General features: G+C 42.9%; 2 protein-coding genes across 3 annotated transcripts in view; both read left to right on the top strand.

The window, feature by feature from the left end:
- The window catches only part of MED13 (mediator complex subunit 13), a 145,795-nt gene extending 143,446 nt beyond the window's left edge, over positions 1-2,349 (top strand). For both annotated transcript variants that reach the window (XM_026710143.2, XM_026710142.2), the window contains exon 30: positions 897-2,349. In XM_026710143.2, coding sequence (XP_026565928.2) covers positions 897-1,029 — 133 coding nt within the window. In that variant the 3' untranslated portion in view covers positions 1,030-2,349. The remainder of the gene's footprint in view (positions 1-896) is intronic.
- A 4,411-nt stretch (positions 2,350-6,760) lies between these two features.
- The window catches only part of INTS2 (integrator complex subunit 2), a 40,045-nt gene continuing 27,908 nt past the window's right edge, over positions 6,761-18,897 (top strand). The window contains exons 1-9 of the mRNA XM_087925087.1: positions 6,761-7,009; positions 9,483-9,789; positions 9,888-10,026; positions 10,647-10,749; positions 11,166-11,279; positions 12,928-13,058; positions 14,714-14,887; positions 17,131-17,357; positions 17,858-17,983. Coding sequence (XP_087781213.1) covers positions 9,497-9,789; positions 9,888-10,026; positions 10,647-10,749; positions 11,166-11,279; positions 12,928-13,058; positions 14,714-14,887; positions 17,131-17,357; positions 17,858-17,983 — 1,307 coding nt within the window. The 5' untranslated portion in view covers positions 6,761-7,009; positions 9,483-9,496. The remainder of the gene's footprint in view (positions 7,010-9,482; positions 9,790-9,887; positions 10,027-10,646; positions 10,750-11,165; positions 11,280-12,927; positions 13,059-14,713; positions 14,888-17,130; positions 17,358-17,857; positions 17,984-18,897) is intronic.

Genomic DNA, 18,897 nt, shown 5'->3' with positions numbered 1-18,897 from the left:
ATAAAATGGACATGACCATTTTTCACACTTACGACCATTGCAGCATCCCCACAGTCAAGTGAAACTGCTTGGAAACTGACTCAAATTTATGACGGTCACAGTGTCCCGGGGTCAGATGATCAACTTTTGCGACCTTTTCACAACCAAAGTCAATGGGGAAGCCAGATTCACTTAACCACCGGGTGACCAACTTAACAACTGCCGTGATTCACTTAATCCCCTGTAGCTAAAGAAAGGTTGTAAAATGGGGCAAAATTCAGTTAACAGCTGGCTTGCTTAGTAATGGGAATTTGGGGCTCAAAGGTCATAAATTGAGGACTATATCATCGCTGAGTGCAGCTCTCTTGTCTCCTATGTTCAGTTTCTTTTTATCTGTAGAATGTCAGGATTCCAGCATTCTCTCTCCCCCACCTCCCCAAAATTAAATCATGAGTCTCAAGCCAGACTTCCAAAACTTCAAAAGGGATTTATTGGACGTTAACATGCCAGCACTGCCTGGGTGTAATTTATTGTCACCCGTGACCCTGGTTTTCCCTCCACCCCCTGGGTGCATCGTAATACATATTCTCCAATGGGACCCATCCATAGCCAAGAGTCACCAATCATGCTCTCCAGTTAGAATTTTGTGAGGCAGAAAGTTAGTCACCTAGTTACTATCTTTGAAAAACTATTTATGGAATGCAGTTTCGGTTTTGCAAGCTGCTGCACTGCTCCCCCCACCCCTTTCTGTTGGCAACACTAAAAAGACCATAAAATATTTTATGAGTTGACATAGAACTTCAATTTGCGTGTGGAGTTTGGAAGTTGAGTCACTGGATTTTTACCGGCGGAGCTTCTCCGAAAGCCCCAAGCACCTCCCTTTTGACGACCTGTTTGATTTTTTTTCTGTCTTCAAGGTTTGTGTTGGAACAGTACAATGCACTCTCGTGGCTCACCTGTGATCCTGCGACCCAGGACCGGCGATCGTGTCTCCCAATTCACTTCGTGGTGCTGAATCAGTTGTATAACTTTATCACGAATATGCTGTGATCTTTATCCAAACCGAGCGAGATGAAGAACAGACACAACAACCGAAAAAAGGGAAAAGAGGACTCCACTGCAGGACTCAAGCTAACTAATTCTTCTCTGTAACTTGTCGTTTTTGTGATGGAGGGCAGAGGGGGAAGTGGGGGAAGCTGTTAATCATCATCCTTCATTGGTTCCAAGGATTCTGACTTTCAGTGAGAGGTTGTTTGTTCTCCTCTCTCCTTTTTTTTTTTGGGTTGGTGTATTGCGTATATCTGACTGGCCGAAGGGGTGAACCGGTCAGTCGACATGTATTATAACGCATCTTTTGAGTAGCCAAGTATCCATTCTCCTTCCGCCCATCAACCTGTCACAGTATTTGTGAAGAGTTTATGAGCCATAGGCCGCTGCCATGTTAATAAATATTTTAAGAAAAAAGAATGAGCATGGAGACCATAAAAAAAGATGAACGAGGGAGAAACGACGAAAAAATTTATGGAACGTTTTTGGAACATTGCAATGTTCTTGTATTGGATTATAGTATCTAGTATTCAAAAAAAAAAAAAAAATGCCTGCATCTCTTATTTATTGTAAGTTTTTAAATGTATAAATTGTCTTATATTTCTTAACCTCTTTTATAAAAAAAAAATTTCCTAGAAGGTTTATACTGCCTTCTTGCTTTAAAGCAATTGGTCTAAAATTATATCTGTAATCGTCTTAATTGAAAGTTGCGGTAGGTTGCTTTTAGAGTATTATTTTTTTGTAAGCGGGTGGGTAGGGTTGGGGACAGCAAAAATTTGTATTTGGTCTTGATGTACAGTTTAATGGGGGAATATAGGAAGTGGGGAGGGATAGAAATGTCCATACCTTTGTGTGTGGGAGATTTACAGCTAAGCTGTAGTTGCAGATTATACGTGTACAGTAATGAAGTTCACTGTGTTTATATAAAATTGAAGAAAAAATAAAGGTACCAGGTCTTACAGCAATTTTATATCACACATTTGCAGAGTTAACATAATGGCAATATATTAAAAAAAAAGTGATATTGTTAGGTGGTTTAACTTGTAGTGAGAATTTAAAGAAGAAAATAATAATAAATTGTTTTATTTTATTTTATTTTATTTTATTGGTATTTCTGTTGAGGGCCGAGACTAACTTTGGCAGATTCCCTTCCCTTTTTCTTGAAGGAAGGTGGATGTGCTTTAACTACAAGGGCCTCTGATGTTTCTCACTGTGTGCATTTTAGCCAAGACAGAATCTGTGTCATCTGATGAAATTGCGACACTTTTTTTCTAAAACAAAGAAATCCTTGCCCTCAATAAACTGTGTCACTTTCATTTTCAAGCATTTGTGTTTGTCACTAATCAAACTTCTTGGGGGTCAGAATTATGGGGAAATTGCTTCTATCACAATCCTTTCTCTTTCAGGCTGAAACGTTAGTTTAGCTCAAGCCATTTTAAAAATGCTAAAATCAATTGCAGCTGTAAGAAAACTAGTTGATTTTTATTTCTGAAGACTGCAGTTATTAATTTAAATAGATTTTCACTAGATTCTTACAGAATCGATTCCATTTAATGCAAGTTCAGTCTTCTTTTTTTAAAAAAACCCTACCTCTCTCAATGCTTTGATTTAATCTTTGTTGTTTGCACATTGTAGTGGAAACTCTTAAGCTTATCTGTATATGGCCTTTCCTTTTTTAACTAAACAGTTGTATCTTGGTATAATGAAAACACAAAAGGATGTGAAAAACCACAAAACTGTTCACTGCTGCCTCTAACTCTATCAATAAACCCTTCCTTCCTTCCTTCCTTCCTTCCTTCCTTCCTTCCTTCCTTCCTTCCTTCCTGTCCCCCCTCCCACCCTTTTCCTTCCCTCTATCCATCTTCCTTCCTTCTTTCCTCCCTCCCTCCCTCTCCATCTTCCTCCCACCCTCCCTCTCTTGTTGCTCTAGTTAGTGGTTAAGGCACCTGGTAGATTATAACTGGACTGGGTGACTCTGGATCAATCACTAGGAGATGGTGAATTCTAGTCTTGTTTCAGACATGAAAGCCAGCTGAGTGACTTTGGGTCAATGACCAGGAGACAGTAAGTTCTAGTCCCACCCTAGGCACAGAAGCCAGTTGGGTGACTTTGGGCCAGCCCCCCACTCTCAGTTCAACCTGTGTGTATGTGTGGGGGGGGGGGAAGAGGAAGAGGAAGGAATATTAAGGCATGTTTGTTGCTTTGGATTATTTATATGACACATGGCCTCAGGAAACTGCAACAGTCATAAATACATTCAATTGCCAAGGGTTTTAAGTGTTTTGATCATGTGACTACTTGGATGCTTTCAACAGTTGTAAGTGAAAAATGGACATAAGTCACCTTTTATCAGTGCCGTAACTTTGAATGGTCACTAAATGAATGGCTCTAAGTTGAGGACTACCTGTATTCAAACATGTTCAACTACAGTATAAACTTGTTCAAAAGTTGCACCTGACAGTTTTCTGTTCCAGTACAGCAATCTTATGGCATTGCCTATTATTCTATTAATATTAATTCTATTAATATTTTCTGTTCCAGCACAGCAGTTCTGTGGCATTGCCTATTATTCTATTAATATTTGCATATTATTAATTATTCTATTCCTATTTGGCAAGGTTCCTCAACCAACGACATTCTGCTAGAGACGATTTTGGACTTGATTTCTCAAGATTGTCCAGTGATTGAATTTTATACATAGTGTCTGCCCTTTTACGTACTAGCAGAATGGGTTTTTCCACCCCAACCTCCTCCTAGAAACACCAGATCAGAGAGCGTAATTTGAGAGAAGAACAATAAAAAATGTGCCCCCAAGTGAAATTCAACTCACATAAGAGAGTAACAGGGTTGGAAGGGACCTTGGAGGTCTTCTAGTCCAGCCCCCTGCTCAGGTAGAAAGCCCTATACCATTCAAGACAAACGGTTGTCCAATCTCTTCTTGAAAACTTCCAATGTTGAAGCACGCACAACTTTTGGACACAAGTTATTCCACTGGTTAATTATTCTGTCCGGAAATTTTTCCTTGGTTGATACTGATTTTAAAAATAGCATCTGTGTCCAATGAACTGAAATCCCTAAAAAACTTGCAGAAAATATTAGTTTGCACTTGTTGCTATGCCAGTAACATTTCAGTGGAAGAAAATAAATTCCTTGGGCTGAAATGTTCAAGAAAATGTTAATAACTCATAGGTTTTCCAAATAAACCAGATCTGAGAACTTGGCATTAAAAGAAGCAAAGTTCCTGGAAATGTTAGTTTCACAGCTGTTTTAAAAAAAAAAAACAAAAGCTGAATCATTTTAACTGGATGAGTGGATAATTCTTTTTCAGTATCATTTAATGCTTTTTTTCCCCTCCAGTATTTAATGCTTCAAGTCACTTTCTTCACTGAACATTGCAGTTAAATGGGATGAAAAACTAAAAAGAAAAAAGAAATTAGGAATAAAGTGTTGTTACAGAATGCCAACTTGTACAAATTGTGATTCAGGGAATGGAAACAGGTTTCTATACTTTTTAAGAATTAAATTCAAATGGAATAAATTATTCATGAAGTCTTCCTTGATTTTCATGTCTTGATTTTGGGAATGATAACGTCCGACCTTAAAATGGCAAAAAGGTTGTAAAATCAGGTGTGATTCATTTAACAACTGCCTGGCTTAGCAGTGGTCCCAATCGTAATCGTAAGTTGAGGATCTGCATCGTCACCTCTTGGGACATTTTCCTGCTTGGTATCCCTCAGTATCCTTTCCAGCTATTAATCAAGTCTGCACCGCTTCAGAACCCTCCTATTGACTAATTTTCCTGCCTGTGAACCTCACTTAGTACTATTCTCCCAAAGGTGCTTTTTCAGGAGGCAACTGGACTTTGATTTTTTTTCTTTGGAAGACTTCTCACTTCTCATCCAAGAAACTTCTTCAGCTCTGACTGGATGGTGGGTATGGAAGGATTTATACTCCTTGCAGACAGGTGGTCACTTGCATCCTTTTTAGAGAGTCATTGAGGCCACCTGAGAGTTAATCTATGTCCTCAGGATCACCCGAGTACTGTTCCTGGTTCCTGTAATCTGCAATTTTTCTGGAAATCGTTCATACTCTTGCACCATTCAGAGGGTGTTCATCCCAAATTGTATAGCTAAAAGTCTAGAGATTCTCAGTCATCCAAATCTTGGTCATCCGGCATCCAAAGGTACTTTTTTAAGGAGGCAACTGGACTTCCTTGTTTTATTCTTTTGAAGACATTTTGCTTCTCATCCAAGAAGCTTCTTCAGCTCTACTGGATGGTGGAGAATGGAAGGATTTATACTGCTTGCAGACAGCTGGTCATTTGCATCTGTTTAGAGTCGTTGAGGCCACTTGGAGGTTTATCTGTGTTTTCAGGGTCACCTGAGTGATGCAAATGGGTGTGGAGCCGACTTGGCTGTTTTTCTGCCCTGTGTCCCTTCCGTGTTGAAGACAGGCACAGGCTGTGGGGATATGTCTGTGTTGTCTGCATCTCAAACTGAAACACAAATGGTTCTTGTAGTCTGCAATTTTTCTGGAAATCCATTCATGCTCCTGCACCATTTCAAAGGGTTTTCATCCCAACGGTGTGGGAGTATGAAGATTCCCAGAAAAATTGCAGACTACAGGAACCATTTGCGCTTTAAGTTTGAAATATTTGAAATATAATATAAACATCTTCCATCAATTCCCATCCCCTCCCTCCATATAACTGACACTCCAGGTATTAAGGATTTCATCTTGTTGAGTTTCACAGCAACCCAAAACCCACCAATGTTTGGAGGGTTTCCACCGATTTCTGGCAATCCATAAAGCCTTCCGGATATTTAGGTTAGAAATATAAGTAGCCCCAGAAACTACTTGTTTTTTAAAAATCCATTTATTTAAATCAGATATATCCAACTTTGGCAACTGTAAAACTGGCTGGGGGAATTCTGGGAGTTGAAGTCCACAGAAGATACAAATGGATACCCCTGATTTAAAACATTTGATTAGATTACATTAACAGTTGGAAGGGGTCTTGTAGGTCATCTAGTCCAACCCCCAACCCAAAGCAGGAGACCCTACACCATTTCTGACAATTGGCAGTCCAGTCTCCTCTTGAAAGCCTCCAGTGATGAAGCTCCCGCAACTTCCGAAGGCAACTTCTGTTCCATGGGTGGATTGTTCTGTCAGAAAATTTCTCCTTATTTCCAGGTGGAATCTCTTCTTGTTCGGTTTCCATCCATTATTCCTTGTCCGGCCTTCAGAAAATAGCTTGACCCCTTCCTCCTCTCTGTGGCAGCCCCCTCAAATATTGGAAGTCTGCTATCCTGTCTCCCCTGGTCCTTCTCTTCCCTAGACTAGCCAGGCCCAGTTCATTTGTATACCGCCTATCTTCCCTAATATAAATCTGGCTGGCTCAGAGCAGTAATAAAAGGGAGAACAAAAGCACATAAAACAACTCAACGAAACATACGCGATGTCGCACACGCAGCACACATGTGAATGAAAGTATGTGCAACAACAAACAAGACTTCCCTAGGCTTCCACCATTCACCATTCTCAAGCCGGAATCGATTTGAGGGCGGAAGTGAAGCCAGTAAAGGAGCGACTTCCGCCCTTACGGGGGTGGGGCTACGTGCTCTCCCCCCCCCCCCTCGCCGGAAGTGACATTTTCCTTGCCTTTTGGAGCCGTTGCCTCCCCTTTGGCGTAAGAAGTTTTAAACCGGAAGTAGAAATGTTTTAACCCGGAAGTAGTGCTTCCGAGGCGGTTTCGCTTTGTTAGGGAATGGAGATGCGAAGCCGCGAAAGAGTCCCTGTTCTTATGGCGGGCAGGGAAGGGGAGCTTCCCCTGTGAAGGCGGCACTGGCTCCCCTTTTCTTGCTTTTCCCCCGCGTCTATCCTTTAAGTTTATATTATATCCCGCTTTCTCTTCCTTCAAGTGTTCAAGGGGGTTTTCATAGCATTCCCTCCTGCTCATTTCCCCGCACAACAACCCTGTGAGGTAGGTCGGGCTGAGAGAGAAAGAGGGGGAGGGAGGGACTGGCCCCAAGTTCTTGAGGCACCTTCCCTGGTTGAGGATGGACTTTGTTTTATATCTGAATGAATGAATGAATTATTTTATTGGCCAAGTGTGATTGGACACACAAGGAATTTGTCTTGGTGCAAATGCTCTCAGTGCACATAAAAGAAAAGAGACATCCGTCAAGAGTCAAGAATCATCAGGTACAACACTTAATGATAGTCATAGGGTACAATAATAAGCAATCAAATCATACAGTCAATATAAATAGTAAGGATACAGGTGACAAAGTTATAGTCATACAGTCACAAGTGGGAGGGGATGGGTGATGAGGGATGAGAAGATTAATAGTAATAGTAGTGCAGACTTTGTAATAGTTGAACATTGTTGAGGGAATTATTTGTTTAGCAGAGTGATGGCGTTCGGGGAAAAAACTGTCCTTGTGTCTAGGTGTTCTAGTGTGCAGTGCTCTATAGTATCGTTTTGAGGGAAGGAGTTGAAACATTTTGTGTCCAGGATGTGAGGGGTCTGTCTGTAAATACTGTATTTTCACAGCCCCCTTTTTGAATCCTGCTGTATTCAGGTCCTCAATGGAAGGCAGGTTGGTAGTAATGGTTTTTTCTGCAGTCTGCTGTTCTGATTTTTGAAAAAAGATGTCGAGACTCTTGAAAGAGTGCGGAGAAGAGCAACCAAGATGATGAGGGGACTAAAACATATGAAGAATGGAGGCTAAATCATATGAAGAATGGTTGCCAGAATTGGGGATGTCTAGTTTGATGAAAAGAAGGACTAGGAGAGAGACATGATAGCAGTACTGCAACACAGGTAGTCTTCAACTTAACAACCACAACTGAACCCCAAATTTCTGTTGCCAAGAGAGACCTTTGCTAAGGGTGTGTTCTCCCACTTAATGACCTTTCTTGCCCCACTAGTTAAGTGAATGGCTGTTGTTAAGTGAATCTGACTTCCCTGTTGTTTTTACTTGTTGGAAGGTCATGAAAGGGGATCAAGTGACCCCAGGACACGGTGACCATCATAAATAGGAGCCAGTCACCAAGCGTCTGCACTACGATGAGGTGGTGACCATGGGGGTGCTGCAACGATCATCCGTGTGAAGAACGGTCATAAAAGTCACTTTTTTCAGTGCCATTGTAACTTTGAATGGTCACTGAATGAGGTGTTGTAAGTCGAGGACTACCTGTATTTGAGGGGCTGCCATAAACAACAGGGAGTCAAGCTATTCTTCAAAAAAGCACCTGAAGGCAGAACAAGAAGCAACAGATGGAAACTGATCAAGGAGAGAAGCAACTTAGAACTAAGGAGAAATTTCCTGACAGTCAGAACAATTAACCAGTGGAACAACTTGCCTCCAGAAGTTGTGGATGCTCCAACACTGGAAGTTTTTAAGAAGAGATTGGACAGCCATTTGTTCTCAATGCTATAGGGTTTCCTGCCTGATTCGGGGGCTGGACTAGAAGACCTCCAAGGTCCCTTCCAACTCTCTAATTCTGTTGTTCTGTAATGCTTTTCTGATAAACTTAAAACAGTCTCTCAGCTTCTCCCTTCTCCCATTGAAGTTCACAATAATCCTGTACATTAGGTTAATCTTAAGAGAGTGGGAGATCCAGTGGCTTCATTGTACTGTCTCCCACACTAACTGTCCCCTTGACATCATGAGGAAAGAAAGAATATTGTCTGGTTTGAGAATAAGTGGGAAATGCTTTTATTTTTGTATGCGATCACTGATATTGCTCTTTCTGCGTACATGGTATGCGGTGCATCAGTCTAACAGCGGACAGTTAGCAAAAGTTGCAGGGATCAAGGCAAGAAGGATAAAACTGATAATTAGCCAGTGTTTCTGATCATTTATAAAGTTTTTTTTTTCCTACTGGAATGACTTGATAAATATGCAGACTCGTGTCATATTGCAAGGTACTGTTAATACAATTGGCTGCTCAAAAAAAAAAAAAAAAACGATATTGCCCCAAACTCTTAAAAAGCAATTTGGTTTGAGTATGAGAAATAGATCTCTATATGACCGAAAGAAAAATTCTTTAAGCAGATACATATTTAAAATTGAAAATTACGCTTAGTTTCCTGTTTAATAACATGTAACATATAACAGTGGATTTTTTTTGGCATTGAGTTGTATGTATTGATTATCCAGGAAGGCAGAATTTGGTAAACCTCAGTAGTTTGCTATATCCACACCTTTGGTTTGCGGATAGGAAATTAAAGAAATTGGAAGCCACACAAGACTCACTGCTAAGTTTCCAAAGCAGTTTTTCCAGCCTAGATGGAAGCCACTTGGCCATGCCCACCTATCCAAGGACCTTCTCATTTCAACCTTGAGCTACAAATATTCTCCTTGATGGAAATGTGTCCTGCCTGTGTTTGTGTGTGTGTGAGTGGGACTGTTTTATTTTCCAAGCTCTTTCTTTGTTGTGGTTTTCAGGAGCCCCTGGCAAAATGGCAGAATGTTCAGCTCTTCAGTTTGTCAGCCCTTACGCCTTCGAAGCCATGCAGAAGGTGGATGTGGTGCGTTTAGCGGCGTTGAGTGACCCGGAGCTCCGATTGTTGCTGCCTTGCTTGGTGAGAATGGCCTTGTGCGCCCCAGCTGACCAGAGCCAGAGTTGGGCCCAGGACAAGAAGCTCATCCTCCGCCTGCTTTCGGGGGTCGAAGCCGTAAACTCCATTGTCGCTTTGCTCTCTGTGGATTTTCATGCTCTGGAACAGGATGCGAACAAAGAGCAGCAGCTGAGGTAACGCTCCACCGTTTTGCTTTCCTCACGGCAGCTTAAAATAAAACGTGCTTTATAGCAAATTGGAAAAGGCAGCTTTTCTGTTCTTCTCTTCTTAGACATAAGCTAGGTGGAGGCAGCGGAGAGAGCATTTTGGTGTCCCAGCTGCAGCACGGCCTGACTCTGGAGTTTGAACACAGCGATTCTCCCCGGCGGCTCCGTCTTGTGCTGAGTGAGCTGCTGGCAATTATGAATAAGGTGAATTTGACCTGACAAGATCACCTCTCTTTTGGGGATGTTTAAAGCTGTGTTTTTCTTCCTCCCTCCGTCCCTCCCTCTCTTTCTTTCCTTCGTCTCTTTTTTCTCCTCCCTCTTTTTCTTTTTTTTCTTTTTCTTTCTTCTTTCCTTCCTCTTTTCTCTCCTTCCTCCCTCCCTCCGTCTCTTTCTTTCCTTCATCTCTTTTCTCTCCTCCCTTCCTCTTTTTCTTCCCTCTTTTCTTTTCTTTCTTCTCTTCCCTTCTTCTTTTCTCTCTTTCCTCCCTCCCTTTCTTTCCTTCATCTCTTTTCTCTCCTTCCTCTTTTTCTTCTCTTTCCTTCCTCTTTTCTCTCCTCCCTCCCTCCCTCCTTTGCCCTTTCCTCCCTCAACCCGTCCTTCCTTTCTTCTCTTTCTTTTCTTTCTTTCTTTCTTTCTTTCTTTCTTTCTTTCTTTCTTTCTTTCTTTCTTTCTTTCTTCCCTCCTTCCTTCCTTCCTTCCTTCCTTCCTTCCTTCCTTCCTCCTTCCTTCCTCCCTCCCTCCCCTTCCTCCCTTGCTCCCTTGCTCCCTCCCTATCAGCTTGCTTTGCTTTTCATTTTCAAAACAAAGTCCTTCTCTCCAAACAGGTGGCCGACTCCACTGGTGAATTTTTTTTCAAATCCCCAGAGCTGTTTGAGAGCCCAGTTTATTTGGAAGAGGCGGCAGATGTCCTCTGCATTTTGCAAGCAGGTGTGCGTTTCTCTCCTTTTCCAATTTGGCCATTTGACTCCCACCAGGCTCAAAGTTGACTCAGCCTTCCCTCCTTCTGAGGTGGGTAAAATGAGGAGCCAGATTGTTGGGGGCAACAGAGGCTGACTCTGTAAAACTGCTTAGAGAGGGCTGGAAAGGCCCTGTGAAGCGGTATGTAAGTCTAAGTGCTATTGCTATATTTGCCATAATGTAAAAGCATTTATCCCTAGCCTACTGTTCAGTGGCTTCATTTCAAACTTGTTGACTGCTGCTAGTTTCTGAGCAAGAATCTGTTTTGGCTTGTACATAGTTTAATCTTGTGTTTTATATTTTAAACGTTACGCTGAAGAGTAAGCCTTGTTCTAATTGTGATGCTTCTGAGACGAATAAACAAACTTTGAACTCTGTGTGTTCAGAACTTCCTTCGCTGTTGCCTATCATTGACGTGGCTGAAGCTTTGCTCCACATGAAGAATGGAGCTTGGTTCCTCTGCCTTTTAGTCGCCAACGTCCCGGACAGTTTTAATGAAGGTATGTTTTATGTACTTGAGTACTTCATTTGGCAGTGATTTTTGTGTGTTCCTGTGTGTTGCAAAGGCACCATCAGTCGTGCGTCAGGAGAAACATTTGCAGGAGCATATTTTTGAACAAAAGCATTAAAAGGGTAAGAAGAAAAGTAGCCATACAGCTGAGTAGGAACAGAGCATACTTATTGCATTCCATTTACATCTTGAATGTTGTGTGTGGACTGTAAGTTAAATGAACAACACTGCATACTTATTGCATTCAATTTACGTCTTGAATGCTGTGTATGGACTGTAAATTGGATGAAAAACACTATACAGCTAGTTCTCGACTTACGGCCACCATCAAGCCCAAATTTTCTGTTGTTAAGTGACACATTTGTTAAGTGAGTTGTCAACCCTGAAGTGAGCCTGGCTGAAGCCATCTTGGAGACTTCAGGGTTGCCACAAAGCTCTGTGTTTGTGTGTGTGTGTGTGTAATAGTTAGATGGGGTTTTGTAGCCAAAACAATAAAGGAACCAAGGACATTCTCACAGGTGACTGGCCAAAGGAGGAGCTGGTAACCCAGCAACCAGCCAGCACCTGGATTGGACAGCGTGACCAGTGATTGGTGGGGTGGAGGGGAAAACTTTTTTGTTTTGGCTACATGACATGTGTTTTGCCCCATTTTATGACCTTTCCTTTCCACAGTTGTTCAGTGAATGTTTGCAGTTGATAGGTTAATAACCTGGTTGTTAAGTGAATCTGGCTTCCTCAATGACTTTTCTGGTCAGAAGGTCACAAAAGGGGATCACGTGATCGTGGGACACAGCAAAGTCATAAATATGAAGCAGCCGCAAAGCGTATGAATTTTGATCAAGTGATCCGTGGAAATGCTGCAAAGGTCCTAACAATGAAAAACGGTCATAAATCACATGTCTCGGTGCCATTGTAACTTTGAATGGTCACTAAATGAACTCTTGTAAGTCGAGGACTCCCTGTGTATGTTTCAAAAGACAGGAGGAAAGGAAGAATGCAATTCACTTCATCAATAATTCCAGAAAATTGTTAACTTACTTTGGAATGAGAACGTGGGGCAGCTCGACAATTCTGTCCCTCCTGGTTGCCCTAAATTGTTTTCCGAATCTTGGATAAACTTGGACTTTTAGGTCAGCATAGGTGGCTGGCAATCTCACATGTGCTCTGGGTCACCTTTGAATCGAAGAAGAAGCCTCTTTTCCTATTCATCAGTTGTCACACAGAGCGGGGAGTGGGAAAGAGGATGAAATACGTTGCTAGACAAAACACAGGACTTTCTTGGGGGAACCAAGGACACCTCTACAGGTGGCAGATGGAGACGGGGAGGAGTGTCTGGCGAGCCCGCCAATTAACCTTATTGGCCAAAGTGACCTGTGACTTTTGGGAAGGGAGTTATTTCCTCTTTTAATTACACTGAAGCCACGGGAAATTAAATGTAGAGTTGGTTTTTCCATTTGATCGTGCTGATATAATATACCCAATAAGTTCTTAGAGGAAGACCTTAGCCTTGGAGTTCTGATTTGCTCGGGTTCGTTAGTTGGGATCAAGACACTCTGTTCCTCCCACCACTGTTTTTGCAACCTGAAGGTGGACTGAGTTGAAAACTTTTTTTTTTTAATTTAATTGGTGGATTCCAGTATGTAGGGGCTTGATTAAGAACGGTGAGAGGCAAGATGAAGAGAGCTTTGGAGGCCGTCGCAGGACCGATGCTCTGCGTCACCTTTGCAAAATGAACCCTTCCCAGGCTCTGAGGGTCCGTGGCATGGTGGTAAGTCCTTTTGCAGCTTCTTGTGATGAACACGGGAAGTAACTTATTTACATTTTTCTCCTGGTAAAAGATAATGTTTGTAGGTCAGGGTTGAACTGTGAGGTCCTTGGTGTTCTCGGAGCTTGGCGACTGTCAGGTGGCGGATGCTCCATTCAAAATCCAAGAAAGAAACCCTTAGACTCCTTTAACTAGAGAAAAGATATCTTTTACTGGAAATCAAGTGGTAGCATCAAAGGAATTCCGAACCTGAGGAACTGATCGTGAAAATCACATATACAAAATGATGGCAACGTTCCCACCCACAACAGTTCAAACTCTCCATCCAGTTAAAGTTGTATATAACGTCCTGTGGGGCATCTTCAGGTGGTGATGCAGACCTCTGTCCCTTGACCTTGGCCTATTTTGATAAAGAGTTGCGCTTGCGCATAGCACAGCGAAGAAGCATAAACAAGAAACTTCCCCCCCCGCCACAACTTATACAGTTTATTCTCAAAGCCTCTAGCTTACTTCCTACGATTATGTCACCCCCTCCTCCCCCCCATTACTATGGCAGTTGAAAGATGGAAAGCAAAGAAATCTTGAAGGCTGACAGTGACTTTCTTGAAGACGTTTCACTACCAAACTAGAGGATGTCATTATCAACATGTACATAGCATCCAAAAGAGACAATCAAAAAGCCAAAAAATGAACTAAAAACACGTAAGCACCTCACCAGCTATCAACACCCAGATGAACAGAGATTAACGGCAGGATTAACACTAGACCAACAATTTTGAAGCAAAAACAATACCTCAATCAACTAACTACCAATTCAGACAAACAAGCTAACAGTCAATCAAGAAACACCCCCAAGAACATTCCCACCAACATTGACAGTGCAAGCCACTGGTATATATAAAATGAGACCAAACCCTACTTTCTAAACAGCACCGATGACGTTACCTAGTTTGGTAATGAAACGCCTGCAAGAAAACAGCCAAGCTCAGAGAGTACCAAGGTCACTTTATTTCTTTTTTATTATTATTATATTCTTCCCTTTTTTTCCATTACTCATTGTTTTTCCTTTTTTCACTCTTCTGCACTGTCTGTCCTTTATTCTTCTCTCTTTCTTTTAGTTTTGTGTTTTTAACTATTGCAATTATAATACTTAATGAAATTACGATTTAAAAAAAAAAAGGCCTTGCAGCAACCACGTTTATGACTTTCACAATGTTTCCTTAGTTATAAGATCGCCGTTATGGTCAGCATGTGTTGTCCTGTGCCCGTTTTTTTCTTTTCTCCCCCACACACAAAGCAGACATACCGGAAAGGAAGAGATTACAAGAAAATAAGCAGGTACACAATAGAGAGTACATATAAAATCGAAACACTGGTGCCAGCAACAGCAAGCTCATTAGGCAAACAGCCCACTGTATTCTCCATTGCCTGCCTGCTAACTCTCTTATAGTCCCTTCTTCTCTAAACTCTCTGTAAGGAGTGGGAAAGAAAAAAGTCCCAAGTGTCAATCTGTAGGCAATCTAATCTCTCTCTGCACAATCTTTTGGTTTTTGTTGCCTCATAAAACTAAGTTTTGTGAAATCGCCATTTGGTTCAGGGTGATGTATAAACTCAGTTGAGTTTGGAGCCAAATTTTAAGATGTTTCTTGTGTGCTCAGGTGGAGGAATGTCACTTACCAGGACTTGGTGTGGCTTTGACTCTGGATCACACCAAGAATGAGTTTTCGGAGGATGGTGTCAGTGACCTGGTGTGTTTTGTGAGTGGCTTGTTGCTTGGAACGAACGCCAAAGTTCGGACGTGGTTTGGAACTTTTATCCGGAACGGTCAACAGGTGAGAACTTCTGTGCTTGATGGAGGGAATCAGCAATAGGGACGCGGTGGCTCAGTGGCTAAGATGCTGAGCTTGTCGATCAGAAAGGCCAGCCATTTGGCGGTTCGAACCCCTAGTGCCGTGTAATGGAGTGAACTCCGGTTACTTGTCCCAGCTTCTGCCAACCTAGCAGTTGGAAAGCATGTGAAAAAACGCAAATAGAAAAATAGGGACCACTTCAGTGAGAAGGTAGCAACATTCCATGCACCTTCGGCGTTTAGTCATGCCGTCCGCATGACCACAGAGACGTCTTTGGACAGCGCTGGCTCTTGGGCTTTGTAACGGAGATGAGCACCGCCCCCCAGAGCCGGAAACGACTAGCACATATGTGCGAGGGAAACCTTTACCTTTAATCAGCACACTCATCGCATAAAGCTCTCAAAGCATCATTGCCTCCAATGTACACTAAATAAACATGACCAAAATATACATATACCCACATATATTATTACCCATATATATTATTGACACAGAGAAACAACACAGTCTAGTTCAGATGTATACATGGACATGATGAGAAAAATCTTGCCAGTTCACCAGATGGAAGGCCTAGGAAACAAAACTGTTACAGAATCTGGTAGTCCTGAAATACTTGGAAACCTCCTCCCAGAGAGGAGCAACAGAAACAGACAGTAAAGTGGGTGTGTGGGTGTGTCAACAATGCTTCAGGCTCTAAGCATATTGCGCTTATAAGCAGTATTCTGAATAATGGGAAGCACGTTCCCTATAATCTTCTCCACTGTCCTTACCATTCTCTCAATGGACTTTCTATCTGAGGCACTGCTGCCACCAAACCAAACGGGTGCAGCTTGTTAAAATGCTCTCAATTGTGCCTCTGTAAAAAAGTGACCAGGACGGAAGGAGAAAGATCATAAAATCATATATATTTACTTAACAGCCGCCTTGCTTAGCAATGCAAATTCTGCTCTCAGTTGTCGTAAGTTGAGGCCTACCTGTAAAACCGGTGGGAAGTGCGCCTTGCCTTTTAAAGGCCACATCACCGGTAATAGCATGAGGTTTTATGCTAACGCTGGGCTTTTTAACCCTTTAGAAAAAGAATAGCGGCAAAAGGTTGCCGTTTGACACAGTTAATTTCAATCTGCCCAATCCAAGCAATATTCGACAAAGCTTAAAACAATGAATAAATATATAAAGCCACTTTTAATTATACTGAATAACAGAATACAGTGGTACCTTGGTACTCGATGGCTTTGAAACCCATTGAATTTGGCCCTCAACCCATTTTGATGCGGAAATTTTGTCCCGACACTCATCTTTTGTTTGGTACTCGACGCGCAAGCTAGAATTTGTCGATGTTGGCTGCCTTGTGACTCACTACATTATTCCTTATGGGAAAAGTTTGTTCGATAACGCATCATTTTTGGTACTCATCCCGGAACCAATTAAGAATGAGTTAGGGTTAGGGTTAGAATAACAGAGTTGGAAAGGACCTTGGAGATCTTCTTAGTCCAAGCAAAACTAGTTGGGGAATTCTGGGAATTGAAGTCTGCCAGGCTTAAAGTCGCCAAGGTTGCGGACCCCTGGTCTATACCATTTCAGAGACAGTTTTCTTCTTAAAAGCTTCCACTGAAGGAGCATCACAACTTCTGGAGATGAGCTGTTTCACTGATTCGTTGTTCTCAGTGTCAGGATATGTCTCCTTCGTTCTAGGTTGGATCTCTAATCTTTGTTACTTTGAAAGCTCAGGTTGTCAGTGTTCCAACTAAACAACTCCAACCCAGTAAACTCCGAGACAAATGATTCCTCAAAGTTCCACTTTATTAGAGTTGTCATATTGGCACATCTGGGAAAACCCGAATCTGAGAGTTCCGGGTTTTTCCCTTCCCAAAAGAGAAATCAAAGATCCATCCCTCGCACCCACCAGTCCATCACATGGCTCAATCAAATCTTCGTCCCAACTGGAGACATCCCCCAGCCACTCCCTTCCAGGTACAGGGAAACTTGTCCTTGACTCTGAGAAAAAATGTTGTTGTGTATAGTCTTCTACCCCACTATGAAATGCTCCCTCCCAAATTCCCAGGCACTGAATGTGGTGGCCTCAAAGCTTTCAAGAAAAAAAAAAAGACTTCCAAGGCTGATACAGTTGCTCTCTGGTGGTGTTCCTGTGTGGCGCTAAACCCTCATTCGGGGTTTGCTCAGCAGATCGGAGTTAAAGGAAGCCATGTTTTCTTTCTCTTGTGCAGTGCAAACGGGAGAGCATCAGCTCTGTCCTTTGGCAGATGAGGAGGCAGCTGCTGCTTGAACTAATGGAGATCCTGCCTACCGTCCGCAGTTTGCACATCCCCGAGGAGGCCGAGCCAGACATGGAACCTAACATCTCGGTCTATTCTGGGCTGAAGGAGGAACATGTTGTCAAGGCCAGCGCCCTCCTGCGCCTCTACTGTGCTCTGATGGGCATCGCCGGCTTAAAGTGAGCAGGCCTTGACTGTCTTCTTGTGGACTTCGTCATCCTACGATGGTCATGTTTGCGGGTGGGGTCTCAGAGGTGCCTTTCGTGGCCGTTCATGGGATGGTAGCAGCTGAGGTCCAACATGTGTGGTGGGAAAGTTCTTACAAGGAAAGATCAGTAGCTTAATGTGATCCCATTTCCCCCATCAGTTTCTTAACCTTAAAATGGGTGGATTTCAGTTCCCAATTTTTTTTTAAAGTCAGCATGCTTTAAGAAGGGTGGACTTCCACTTCCAGAATCCCCCCGCCTGTATGCTTGAAGAGGGGTGGAATTCAGTTCCCAGAACTCCCCAGCCTGCATGCTTGAAGAGGGGTGGGCTTCAACTCCCAGACTTCCCCAACCAACATGTTTTAAGAAGGTCAGCCGCCCCTGGTTTAGAAGACCTGTTTTGCAAACGACCCCAGGGAAAATATGCCCTGCCCATAGGATGCACCTGATCCCATCTTTGTGTCATCCCGTAGACCGACGGACGAAGAAGCAGAACAGCTACTTCAGCTCATGACCAGCCGCCCACCAGCCACTCCGGCGGGAGTCCGCTTTGTGTCGCTCTCTTTCTGCATGCTGCTTGCTTTCTCCACGCTGGTCAGGTACCCTTTGAGTAACCAGAGTATCCCCTGAAGAAAGGGGAAAGAGAGAGAGAGCCATTCATTTCGTGGCAGGGGAGGAGTGGCCTCATCCTGAACTTTAAATCCAGAGCGGGATCCCTTTTAAGTTTGAAGGCTGGCTTTTTTTTTAATGTTTATTCATTTGCTAACAGGGAAATGGGAGTAGGACAGTGACTTATTTTCCCCAGACTCCCATTTGAGGTCCGCATTTCCACACCAGCAGAATAATCTGCTACAGTAGTCCTCGACTTACAGTCACAATTGTGCTCCCAATTTCTGTTGCTAACCAAGATGGCTATTAAGTGAGGTTTGCCCCCATTTATGGCCTGGTGTGATGACCCAAAGGGGCGTGGCACAAAGGCAACACAGTCACATAAAAGAAGAAGAGTCCCTTTAGTACCACCAACTTTGCCTCCAATGTCCAGGTTACCTTCGGCTAGAGAACATAACTCCCAAGAACCGTCTTTAAGTGGAGGGAATTCAGTCCGAAAGCAAAGTACATATAAACTGTAAATAAATATCCACACAAACCACGCTGCAGTAATTAACTTGACAGGGCAGGAGAAGGAATTGCAGACTTGAAAGCACAGCAAAACACACACAGTTGGGAAGATGCCAGGAACCCAGATAAGTCTCGACAGTACCAGATAATTCACGATTTGCTCTCAACAAGTTGCTGTGCGCAGCTTCCCTTTTTAAACACTGTGTTCCCAACTGCAGCTAATGAAGGGAATCAGGGCCCTTTCCTTCCCCGTAAGCCATGCAACTCACGTTACTCCCTTCTCCGTTCCTCCCTGCATGCCCTAGGATGAAGAGGGGGTGGGCCTAGATCTTCCTCTGAATTCCCTCCCTTGCTCTACCTCTCCCCTGCTCAGCCAGACTGTGCCCTTCCCCAG

Source organism: Pseudonaja textilis, chromosome 1, assembly GCF_049901715.1.
Source record: "Pseudonaja textilis isolate UNSWEBS1 chromosome 1, rPseTex1.2, whole genome shotgun sequence".
NCBI lineage: Eukaryota > Metazoa > Chordata > Lepidosauria > Squamata > Elapidae > Pseudonaja > Pseudonaja textilis.
Note: the sequence above shows the minus strand (reverse complement) of the source record. Positions and strands in the feature narration are given on the sequence as shown.